The sequence below is a fragment of the Molossus molossus genome, unplaced genomic scaffold, assembly GCF_014108415.1.
Source record: "Molossus molossus isolate mMolMol1 unplaced genomic scaffold, mMolMol1.p scaffold_m16_p_11, whole genome shotgun sequence".
Lineage (NCBI taxonomy): Eukaryota > Metazoa > Chordata > Mammalia > Chiroptera > Molossidae > Molossus > Molossus molossus.
This window is the reverse complement of record NW_023425346.1, coordinates 96,053,966-96,066,758: the sequence shown is the minus strand read 5'-3', so window position 1 is coordinate 96,066,758 and position 12,793 is coordinate 96,053,966. Positions and strand designations below refer to the sequence as shown.

At 44.7% G+C, this 12,793-nt stretch overlaps 1 protein-coding gene across 6 annotated transcripts in view; it reads left to right on the top strand.

Annotated features, from left to right (window-relative positions):
• The window catches only part of DOCK10 (dedicator of cytokinesis 10), a 241,489-nt gene extending 229,519 nt beyond the window's left edge, over positions 1-11,970 (top strand). For all 6 annotated transcript variants that reach the window (XM_036253285.1, XM_036253284.1, XM_036253282.1 and 3 more), the window contains 6 exons: positions 491-637; positions 2,617-2,827; positions 4,362-4,552; positions 7,075-7,175; positions 7,352-7,490; positions 11,223-11,970. In XM_036253285.1, the coding sequence (XP_036109178.1) occupies positions 491-637; positions 2,617-2,827; positions 4,362-4,552; positions 7,075-7,175; positions 7,352-7,490; positions 11,223-11,339 (906 nt within the window). In that variant the 3' untranslated portion in view covers positions 11,340-11,970. The remainder of the gene's footprint in view (positions 1-490; positions 638-2,616; positions 2,828-4,361; positions 4,553-7,074; positions 7,176-7,351; positions 7,491-11,222) is intronic.
• Positions 11,971-12,793: the final 823 nt, after the last annotated feature.

Genomic DNA, 12,793 nt, shown 5'->3' with positions numbered 1-12,793 from the left:
TGATAACAATACAAGGGCTGCGGCTCTTTATCTGAGATGGTGCAGGGTGCACGTCCACCCATTTAGATACCTTTACGTGCCCCTCAGTGTTCCAGCTTCAAAGACTCTGAGAAGACCTTGTTAAAAAGGATACTGCTCTTTGAAAAATGCCCCAAATTATTCCAGACTCTGTGTTCTACCCCAAGTGGCCACATGAGGGCATCCTTCCCCCAAAATATATGCAGCAGGTAATACCACTGATTTCTACAAATAGAGAAAATATGTGTAAGCTATCCCATGAGGTTCTTTGTCTCCATTAATGCTGATTCTAGCATGACATTTTATTTACTTCACTTGATTTTTTCTCTGCTTTTGATTTTATAGGGTATTAGCTAGTAGCTCGGATGACAACCAAAAGACTGGATACATTGTCCAAATAAATGGCTTTTGTTTTGCTTATAGTATGCAATTGGAGTAATAAAATTGGGAGTTCATTATGTGTCTTTCGTAGGGTTTCTTTGAAGAAGAAGAAGGTAAAGAGTATATTTATAAGGAGCCTAAGCTGACTGGGCTCTCCGAGATTTCCCAAAGACTGCTCAAGCTGTATGCAGATAAATTCGGAGCTGACAATGTAAAGATAATCCAGGATTCCAACAAGGTAGAGGAAAATCAACATTCGTGCATACTACTTTGGATATTTTGCCTGTTTGGTTATTGGTTGGTTGATTGGTGATTATTTTTGGCAAAAATAGCATGTGTTTATTGGAGTAACCTCTAAATTCCCTACTTTCCCATGGGTTATTTGCACTTGTATAGCAACCGAAGAGTTAAAGTGATTGCGCCCAATAATGGTGGACTTGGAGGAAAAGCAAACATGTATATCTTCTATCAGGAAGGTCCTCCTAAGTCATACCAATTTTAACATCTATGCGCTGTGATAGTACCAGACTTGCCGGTTACATTGTATTAATCTGTGCATATCCAATTAACCTTCTCACGGCTCCAGAAAGCCAATGCTTATATCCGCTAATGAAATTATTCACAATCCTCTAAATATGCTTTCGTTCCTTTAGCCAACCTCTATTAAGCACCTACTGCATGCCATCCCCAGTATTAGGAGCTAGGGTGCAAAGACTTTCTCCCAGATCTCCCAGTTCAGGTGGAGCTTAGAAGAGAAAGATGTGTGCAAACAGCTAATTAAATAGAGTGCAGGGAAGCACCGCAGGAGACATGTGCAAGTCAGAGAGAGAGAGCTCAGGGCAGGGGCTCCCTGGCCAGCTCGTTCTCAGCTGGACAGCGCTTCCCAGAGGAGGTGATGCTGGAGCTGGAAAGCACAGGATGAAAAGGTGTTTGCTGCAAACAGGGGCTTTGTGAGTGCCCAGCACGGGCAGTGACAGGAAGGAACGAAAGGGAGAGGTGCCTTTAGAGAATGGCACGCCTTCAAAACATAGGTTGGATACAAGAGTCTTTCAGAAGATGGGGCAGGAAAAGCTGGTTTATGCTCAATTGTATAGGCTTCTATTGGGTCGCAAAATGATCCCTGTCCTCTTTAACAAGGCTGGTATGTGGAGGAGTCTGGGCATGACATGGCTTGGTTGGGCAAAAGTTGTTACAAATGTGTCCATCATTCTCATGCTTGGTTTGAAAGGTATAACCCCCTTCCCCATAAAAGTGGGCAGGGCTACAGCCATGGTGGTGGTGGCACCCCTAAATAGAAAGTGTAGACAGAGTCCCTGATGGGATGAGAGAAATGCCCCATGTGGTGTCAGAACACACTTCAGTGTCCATCACACCAGGCCACCCCTTGATTACCAGCTGGTGACCCATCCTGGAGGAATTAGGTGGCCACTCTGACCCTCCGTTCTTTTTTCAGTAAAATGGTTGTGATTATATTCATTTTACTATGTAATTATTAGTAGTATTACAAATAAGTTCATGAACTTCCTCAAGTCTGTGGAACTGATTAAGCAATAGATGAGTATGTGGATGGAAAATCTTGCAATACGTTTGAAAATTCTTCAAGGAATCATTAGAAAAGAGACTGAGAATCATCTCTTTCAGCCTCAAAGGAAAGAAAGAGTAATTTCTTGGCTTTTCTTGGGACCCCCAGCCTGTCTTTCTTGATATCTGTCAGGCCTAGTCACCAAAGCAGAGGTCATAAAGAAATTACACAGAATGATTTATTGCAGATAAGAGAAGGAATTAGAGGGATTGAAAATAAAATATCTGCAATCATGTGACAGGCTACTCAGTTCATCTCCTTCCATGTTACCAGCCCAGAACCATGGGCCCAGTCCAGGTACATGGCTGAAACGTAGAGGCACAGGGAGATACAGTTCCACTCTTAAGGAGCTGGTTTTCTGGAGAAAGGTAAGGACGTTCATTACAAAAAAAAGAAAAGAAAAGAAAGATTAAATAACATGCCACAGCCGGGTGCTTATGCTGTGGAGAGCCCCAGCTACTCAGCGAGCTGGCCCCGGCTCCTCCACACCATGTGGCTGCAGTCACTTGTCTGCAATGATCCGGTTGCCCGTGGCCCTCCAGGGGGACAGGGACGCCCCGGATGCCCCCCGAGGGAACTCCGTTGTGCCCGGCTAGCTGAGGGCTCACCACTCTCCCCGCCGCGTGCTCTTACAGGTAAACCCCAAGGACTTGGACCCCAAGTATGCCTACATCCAGGTGACCTACGTCACGCCCTTCTTTGAGGAAAAGGAGATAGAGGACCGGAAGACGGATTTCGAAATGCATCACAACATCAACCGCTTCGTGTTCGAGACGCCGTTCACGCCGTCGGGCCGGAAGCACGGGGGCGTGGACGAGCAGTGCAAGCGCAGGACCGTGCTGACCAGTAGGCGCCGGCGGGGCGTGCACCGGGGCGGACGGGGCGGGGGGGGGGGGAGAGGGGGGCGCGCACGGGGGCGGACGGGGGCGCGCACGGGGGCGTGGACAAGCAGTGCAAGCGGAGGACCGTGCTGACCAGTAGGCGCCGGCGGGGCGCACGGGGCGGACGGGGGGGGGGGCGGACGGGGGCGCGCACGGGGGCGTGGACAAGCAGTGCAAGCGGAGGACCGTGCTGACCAGTAGGCGCCGGCGGGGCGCCCACCGGGGCGGACGGGGTGGCGGGGGGGGGGCGCACGGGGGCGGACGGGGGGGGGGGGGCGGACCGGGGCGGACGGGGGCGCGCACGGGGGCGTGGACGAGCAGTGCAAGCGGAGGACCGTGCTGACCAGTAGGCGCCGGCGGGGCGCGCACCGGGGCGGACGGGGAGGAGGGCGCACCGGGGCGGCCGAGGGGGCGCACCGGGGCGGCCGGGGGCTGTTTGCCCCGAAGAGCAGGGCCCCTTCCTTCCCCTCCGTCTGGGGGCCCCCTTGGGAAGTCAGCCGGGAGAGAAGTCGTCAGCAGTTACTGGCATCCGCTCCCTTGTCCGTCTTACAGTCAGGAAGGCCGCGGTGTCAGTGTCTCGGGAAGGGCCCCCTCCTCTGTCCCTGAATGTGCCCTCGGTGATTTCAGGGTTAGCGGCTCTCAGAATCGTGTGCTCTGGGGCCAGACCCTAAATCACGCCGGAATTCAGGTTCCTCGTCTGTAAAATGAGGGCAGAGGATGCTCAACGGCCCTTCCAGGACCATCTAAACCTATTCTGTGAGCGAGTCTCCTTTTATTCAGGACACTTAACCAGCGCCCACTAGGTGTTGGGCACTGTCCTGGCGACTCAGATAAATAAAACACGATCCTTGCCCTCAAGGTGCTCCCAGTCTAGTGGGAGAAAGCCAAATTCAGCACGAATTTCAGGCGAGCACAGGGGAGAAATGAAATGGGAGCACAGGACAGGGCCTCCCGGGGTGGACTGAGCGGAAAGATGAGCAAAGGCATTCTGGACAAATGATACCTAAACTGCCTGGGAAAAGAGCGATCCCGATTATGCACTTCATGGACCAAGAGCAGGGGGAACATTCACCTTCAGTAAACTTTTCCAGAACTTGTCTAATAAAAAGAAAATCTAAAACAAAGCTGTGATGCCATATGCTATTCAGTTATAGTTAAGCATTCTTTATCGTGGTTTAGTGTAGTTTTTATTTGAATCGCACGTTGTGGTGGAAGCTATAATCTTTGCAGTGACTCTAAGTCAAGGTCCTCCGCCAGCCCTGGGGATGAGGGCGTGGCTAGTGAGGCGGGGAAGAGGCTGGGGCAAGGGAGCTGGGGCAGAAGCTCAGAGGAGGGAGGGCACATGGCACACAGGGCAAACAACTCACATGCACTAAAACTAGCCGGAGGGAACGTACTGTGTGCAAGGGAAACCCCTCCAGAACCGTCTGCACCCTCGGGGCACGCCTGACCCTGCACCGACCCTCGGCCTTTCCACTCTCTCTGTCGTCCCCCTGCAGCCAGTCACTTGTTTCCCTATGTGAAGAAGAGAATCCAGGTCATAAGCCAGTCGAGCACAGAACTGAACCCTATTGAAGTGGCCATTGACGAGATGTCCAAGAAAGTCTCTGAGCTTAACCAGCTCTGCACCATGGAAGAGGTGGACATGATCCGACTGCAGCTGAAGCTCCAAGGGAGTGTCAGCGTGAAGGTGAGCTCTGCGGCTGACGCCTGTGGCCCGTGGGACCCGCCCCAACGCGCCCTTGACATTGTTTGGTGTTTTTTTTTTGACAAAGGGTCTAAGAGATAGTTTTCTGTTTGTGATACCATCCAACACCTTTATCCGAGTCTTTACATTTTTTGTTTCATTGTAAATGTACACCTGGAGATAAACCTTCTGTAAGTTTAGCTGAAATACAATGTCTTCTTCCTCAACCCTCCTTCCCCATCTTCTCTGGAAAAACTGTGACTCAATTAACAAATAACGTGTCTCTCTTGTAAATATCTGTCACAAAGAGCCTTTTATAACTATTCAAAAACATAGTTTTAGAAGGTATATTAGCTTATAAAATGCACATCGATATTTATTTGGCTGTCAGGGTCCTGATAAGAAGCAGATGTCCTGCTCATAGTGGGTGATTAAAGAAAAGGAAATAACTAGACTATTTGCAAAAGTGTAAGCAGTGTTTAGGAAAACCAACAAGGGCAGGCACAGGGGCTGGCAAGACTGAGGGACTGCCACCCTTCCTAGGCCGGAAAGCTGGGCAGAAGGAAGAATCATTGGAAGGAGAGAGAGCTGAGAGAGCCCACTGATGACAGACAACAGGCGGACAGACTTAGTCCCTGCTACAGGACGGCCAGGAGGAAGCCTGGGGCTTACTTAAAACCCGCCCGGGGCTGAGACTAGGGTGATAAAAGAACATAAAACTTAAGCAGGGCTTGGGTGGAGGGGGCATCAAAAACTCAGTAATCACTATAAAATAATATTGTAATGCAATATTTTTAAAAAATAAAAAATGTCAAAAATCCATAATGAAGAAAGTATTTACACATTTTTAAAAATATGTTTGTATTGATTTTTAGATAGGAAATGAAGGGAGAGGGAGAGAGATAGAAATATCGATGAGAGAGAAACATTGATTGGTTGCCTCCTGCACACCTCCTACTGGGGATTGAACCCACAACCCAGGCATGTGCCCTGATCAGGAATCAAACCAATGAGCTCTTGGCACATGGGATAATGCTCAGTCCACTGAGCCACACCGGCAGGGCAATATCAACACTTTAAATAAAGGCAGGCTGGTAACAGTATCATATGGAGTTATATTGGAGCCTGAGACAAAAGGAAAAAGCAGTAATGTTGATCCTGATGGTGACCTGGCTGTTCTCTTCCCTACCAACTTCTTGCCTGTGTCCCCAGTGGCTTACTCAAAAATAATTACTAATATTAATAAATAAATAAATAATAATACATTAATATTTTAAAATATGTTTTTATTGATTTTTAGAGAGAGGGAGGGAGAGAGAGAGAAACATTGACTTGAGAGAGAAACATCAATCAGTTGCTTCCTGCACGCCCCCTACTGGGGATGGAGCCTGCAACCTGGCGTGTGCCCTGACCAGGAATCAAACCGGGACCTCTCAGTTCTTGGGACAATGCTCAGTCCACTGAACCACACCAGCCTGGCAATTCATTAACTCGTAAAAGCCAGATGCCGGAGAACCATTGTTATCCTCCAGCCGGGGCAGCTTCGCTCAGCACACAGCGGAGCAAAGTGGAAGTGGGACCTGGGGGGACGCAGCACTGTTGGCGCATCCTCCACACTGCCGGCAGTGCCCGGCACTCAGGGACATCCGCAGATGCCTCCCTGCTTCCCCTCCTCCTTCCAAGCCCCACCGTCACTTTCAAGATTATGAGCACTAAGGAATACGGACCCCTTCACTAATGGGAACTTACTCTTGCGTGTGAGCACGAACAGGACCCGGCACTGAGCATTGACGCAGCAAATCTGATGAGTGCACCTTGGGCCAGAAGCTAAGCCGGCCTGTCCAGTAGAAGACAGTGGAACAGGCACGCACAGGGCGGTGTGCACACCACTCTCACCGCGGAATGTCTGTCTCTAATAGTTATGTGTTTGTGTTAATGTTAACAGAAAAACGCCAGCACGTCAAACATTGGATGCCACAGGTGTTTAACTTAAATTTAGTTAAGTAAATAAGAGGGAATCTAGTTTTCAAAGATACTAAGAAAATAATAGTTTGAGAGAGTAAAGGGGGGATAAATGGTGATGGAAGGAGACTTGACAATACAATACAATACAATACAATACAATACAATACAATACAATACAATATACAGGTGATAGATTCTAGAATTGTGCACCTGAAACCTATAGAATTGTATTAACCAGTGTTACCCCAGTAAATTCAGTGAAAACATAATAATAGTTCAAGCTGCATTTGGATGCAGCAGAAACATGGAATGGTGGGCACGCGACTGAACTCTGGGGAGGATGGCAGTGAAGTGTTGAGCTCAGATGGTCCCATAGTAGCTGACTCACCAGCAGGGGGACCACCGATGAGACAGATAACAAATTAGTGGACCCCACTTCGATATGTAGGAATTGGGGTCCCACACGATTGGTGCAGAAGTGGCTGCTCCTTCCAGCTGTGGAGCAGGCTCCTCCATGGAGGAAGGGGCTCATCCTCAGCAAAGTCTCTTTTCCCCAATAGGTTAATGCTGGGCCAATGGCCTATGCACGAGCTTTTCTTGAAGAAACCAATGCAAAGAAATACCCCGACAACCAAGTGAAGCTTTTGAAGGAAATCTTCAGGTAAGCTCTTCTTCGTGGGAGTGCTCTTCCTTGGGCTCCCTCAGACTGGGAGTCATGAGTTCCCCAGGAAGCCAGCTGACCAGCCCCCTTCTGGGTGGCAGAGTGTATCAGCAGCCTGACTCTGAGCGGCCACTCTGGGTGGGCGGTTGTTAATTTGCTTACTGCTGTCGCTAAAGGCAATTTGCAGATGCGTGTGGGCAGGCCCTGGACGTGAATGAGCGCCTCATCAAGGAAGACCAGCTGGAGTACCAGGAAGAACTGAGGTCCCATTACAAGGACATGCTCAGTGAGCTCTCCGCAATCATGAATGAGCAGGTGAGGTTTTCCCCGGGGTGGCCCTAGCTGTCCATTCATACAAAGCGCCCGTTTTATCCCCAATGCCAGAAGAACTGGAAAGGGTCCCTTCTTGCTGCTGAAGTCACTGCACCTTATATGAGCACCATGCCGCCAACTTGTCTCCCTGATGCATAGCATCCCTGATCTCAAAGCAGAGATCAGGTTAAAGAAAAGGCTGGAGATGAGAACCCAGATGCTTTCCACAGTTTTCAGAGATGTTTATCCAAACCATATAAGCTGTTAGTTTTCTAGGACAGAGTGGCCCTAATAAACACCAAGAAACATTGGGAAGCATACTCAGGAGGGTTTGCTACCATTCCCTTCCCTCTGGTTTAGGACCTCACACCCCCCAGGCCGTCATGTGGAGTTCCACAGTTCTGCCACTAGGGGTCTCTGCACCATACTCAGGAAGAATACCAGGACTAAGACCGTGGCTGGGCCTCCTAAAGATGTCCAGAGTTTGGATAAAATTCTATCCCTCACCCTGAAAGCAAGTCACCATGACTTCTGGCATGTGTCCAGCATGTTCTGTAAGGCTGTGCACCAAGTGTGGACATTCAGTAATCACAGTTCTTTACGAAGGGCTGAGGATCAAGTGGTCAAAGCCAAGGGCTGTCTTTTGGCTTCCCAGCATCCATCAGGCCTCACACACTACCTGACGGCTCATCACCTGCGGTCCCCTCCAGGACTGAGATGTGTTTTGTACAGAACAATTAAGGGGGAGAACCTCAACTAATCTCCAAATAGCGCCTCATGCATAATAGCCACTCATCAAATATTAGTCCCCTTCCTTTCATTAAATGGCCTAGTGGTAGCAACACTATTCAGAAAACATGAACTGTATCCTATGAATCTTTTATTCTAATTGCTTTTCTCATATATGCTTCTTATTTCTTCTTTTGCATCTCTGTCTACCCACATTTTAAACCCTCCATCAAAGCTGGAGAAAGAAATGGTGAATTGACTTATATGAGAGAATTGATCTCTATAGCTAGGATGCTTAGTAGGGGGAGCATTGGTTTGAGATTACAGTATTAAGGAGTTGATGGGAATTAAATACTAGGAGAGGTGCCTTCACAGCATGTGGAACTCGTAAGTCCGAGAGTGAAACAGAGCAAACAGTGGATCTGAACGTTGAAAAAGGTGGTAAAGAAATGCTTGCTTCCAGCTATAAATTGAATCTGACCTTGAAACTTTGGGCAAAAATTCTTTTCTCTTTTTTTCCTGGCAGCTGTGTTGCAGTCCGTGTTTATACAACTTCTGTTCCTCTGTGTCTAATATTTCCCTCAGTACTGTAAGCAAAAGTGGTATGTTTTTCTTTCCTTATGTCTATGCTGTCTTTTGTGGCCTTCTGGTCTACCTGTCTCTTCCTAACTGTTCATTTTCCTCAGACAATCTATAGTGGCTAGTGTTCTCTAAGTTTTTATTTAATTAAAACAACTTTATTTCCATTTCAAGGTAGGTCAATATGGGGGGGAGGGGTTCTACCGATTAAAGCTAAAGTTAGCAACTTAGCTTTTAAAAAGAAAATTCATACTCTACCTACGTTTAATAATATTTTAGCTCATTTGTATCCAAAACAAAGATTCACCACACTCCAGTGTACTAAAACAAAAAGACAAAGACAAGGACAAGGACAAGGAGAGAGAAAAATAATTAATTTTCCAGAAAACCTTTACTAGGAGAAGCAAAATTTGACTCTGCTTCCTACAAACTGAGGTAAAGAAAAGAAACTGATGGATTGAACAGGTCTTGTTATTCAGTAAATGAAATAGTTTTGTCACCAGGAGAGATAAAATTTCTCTGGTCCTTAGCTTCTATGGGGGCTTGTCCATAGGCCTTTATATCTGGGAACGATGACCACAATGTTCATGACATCTTCAAAAAAAGTGTTCCTTAAAATATGATTTATTCTGTTATATGGCCATTTCACATTTCCACCTTAGATTAAAATGAGGACAAAGTACTAACTTCTAACTCTGTAGAGGAGATTCCTAGAGACGAGACTATTTAATTAATAATTATCAATCATAAGTATAAATTATCCATGGCAAAACTATACGTTATTTACAGCAAAATACACTATTTTCATGATAACTATTGATAAGTGCTTTGAGTTGGTTGTAATGAACAATTTTCTGAAATCAGAAATAGCCAGCAAAGAATAGGTAGGAGTCTATAAAGTCCATAGTATTTTCAAAAAATTGTATATATATATTTTAGTTTACGTTTATAACAAAAAAAAATTTTTTCTTTGATGCTTTTCTTAATTTTTCAAATGAAAATACATTGGGCTGTAATGTTTGGGTCTGAACTCTAGTGGAGAGCTGGAGAGGCAAATCTCAGTATAATCCTGCAATGCAGGAATGAACTATAATCCACACGCCTGAGTACCTTCATGTGCCTATATATTCATGCAGATATTCTGAAAACAGGATCATATATAATTACAGTGAAAAAAGAAATTCTACCACTGAACTTTTGAAAATAGAAACTTAGAATGGATAGACAGAAATGCAAAAATAGAAATAGAATTAATCTGCAATCCACTCCAACGGTGTCCAGCATAGTCTTAGCTGAAAGAACGGTCATTTACTTAGTGAAAGAAGCTTTATTATAAGTGGATGCTAGTGTGGAAAATGGACATATTGAGGGGAAGTGGTTTATTAAAGTGACAGGCAGACAATAATTACCTTTCTAGGCAGCCAGAATGCCACACTATTTTATAAATATCCAAAAAGCATAAAAGCCTCCTTTGACAGAAGCCAAAGTAGTACATATAAGTATCTGGATGAAACATGAATAGAAGATGCTCTTTTGGAGTCTGTTTCAAAATTTAGAAGGACGATGGCATAATGAAGTCAACAATGGTAATGGATAGCAAATAAAAAATACAGAGACAGGAGCAGACCTTCTCTGTTATGGTGCCAAGTGGGTGAGATGCAAAGGTATATTGCGCTTAGATTTTGACATACTCTTCGGAAACATTATTTGCCAAGTTATTTAGGCAGATCTTGTGATATTGACCACAAGGAAAATGAATTGGTAGTAGAGGATGTTAGGTGTTCTTTGGGGAACAGAAGAAGCAATTCTATCCTGGAAGAGCAAAAAAATGAAAGCATAATAATATGTGGAGTTAGGGGGAGAAATCTCCATAATGCAAAATTTAAAATAGTCATTGTCTCTTCTGTACACAGATATATTTTAGAGGTTTCTGGGGGTCTCATCATTGTTATTGTGTTTACATGTCATAATTTGAACAGATCTAACGGGAAAATATTATTTAGTGATATTAATATTATTTTCAAAAGCATATTTTTTTCTTACTTTCATTAGTGCAAACATGTAAATGAGGTTTCAGATAGCTCCCTTTTTTGGTAGGTGTTGACAATGTAAATTATAAACTTTTAAAATAAAATAAAATTCTGGGATTACTCAGATACATTCATCAGGTTTATTCAAACATTTATAAATTTATATCTGATAGCCAAAGAGTATTGTGATGATACTTTTAAGTCTTACCAAAATGAGCTTGAGAAAAAAAAAAGGTCTTCAGATCTACTTTGATAAGTGCATTTTCAAAGTTTTCAAATTCCCTGTAGGCAAAAAAAAAAATCACTCTTCTGGGTTTTAATTGTGTACTTGGAGATAATAACATGAATGTTTCTTTCTGTTGTTCTTTTGTCGTATTGTGTTTTCTCTTATTTTAAGATTACGTGCAGGGACGAGTCGTCAAAGCGAGGAGTGGAGCGCACCTGCTCTCGAATAATTAGCAAGGGGACCCCAGCTCTGCCCACTGTCTCCATCTCACTCAGCGCGGACGTTTGAGCAAAGTCTGCGGCAGCAGATGCACCTCTAAGGGAACTCTCTGAACGTGCAGCTAATCTCGGGGAAGAGAAGATAGATTTAATTTATTCGAAGTTTTTAATGTTAATATTTTTTTTACCTCGCTAGCTTGAGAATTTTGCCAATCTTTGGATTTGCACATTTCGTATGATTTCTTTTTTTCCTTCGAGCAGCGTTAAACAAGCCAAGCTGAATATTTGCCGTGAAATTCCAATAAATATGCAGCTCAAAAGCAAACCCTAAGTTTGCTGTCGGTTACAATACATTCAATTCCAAGTCCTAGGACACACATTTTAAAGGTCAAAGTGAATGTTTTTGCAACAGTTAAGCATATTTCAAATGTAAATAGGAGATTGTAAGATATATGGTTTTTACCAAATTTAAAAGAACCTTTTTAGTTAATACTTATGACGTGCTAAAATTATATGGATAACATTTCAGATACCATTATATTAAAATATTTGTGTATGTGTACAAAAGTGTTGATAAATACTAATCTTTAAAGTTTCTGGAGTTCCTTTATTTGTAATATATGTGCTCTTAAAAACATTGGGCTATGAAATTATGGAAGTATTTTGTTGTTAATAGAAATAAAAAATACAGTTACTTTGCATTTGGTTCTCTCTTGAACAGTGGGTGAGTTGCTACTAAAAGTGGTCCATTGGACTGAGCATGTGCTAAATGCAACCCTGCATTCACTCCTTACATGCCTTACCACCAAATCAGGAAAAGGACTAGAACCTCAGCTGGACAGTTCTCCCAAAAACAGCAACTAGACAGGCCAAAAGATTCCAAGCCTAGGACATTAGAAGTGTGGAGAAGATAAAATGAATCAGAATCTTGAGAGTTGTGATCATTACTAAGGCTATTCACAAGTATTCCATCTCTACATCCTGGGAACTTGTGGTAGGATTGCACTTTGCTTCCTCTTTTGAAGTTAGACTTGATGGACTGTGTGGCTTACTTGAGCCATTGCAATGTGAACAGGAATGACATGTGTCCTTTTCAGGCAGATACTTAAAAGCCAGGAAGTGATTCTGCCCAGTCTCTTCCCTGATGCAGTCATCTTTGAAGCACGTGGATTTGGAGCCTCAGTGAGCAGACACACACACACACACACACACACACACTGACCTTGTTGGACATAGAGTCTGAATGAGAAATACATTTTGTTGTGTTAAGGTGCCTGAGTTTCCGGGATTGTTTGTTATTGCAGCATTTTGAGCTTATCCTAGCTGATTTGTCCTTTTCTCAAAATCGTGGCAGATATTCATCCAGGTTTGAGAACCACTCACACATTCCATCTCCCTCCCCCAGCCCCTGGCTTCCCCCCGTCTCCACCAGCAGTGGTGCAACTGAACAAAGCTGCCTCCAGATGCCAAAGGTAAACTCGGGAGCATCTTTATATTTACTCCAATGGCATTTGCAAAGGCCCA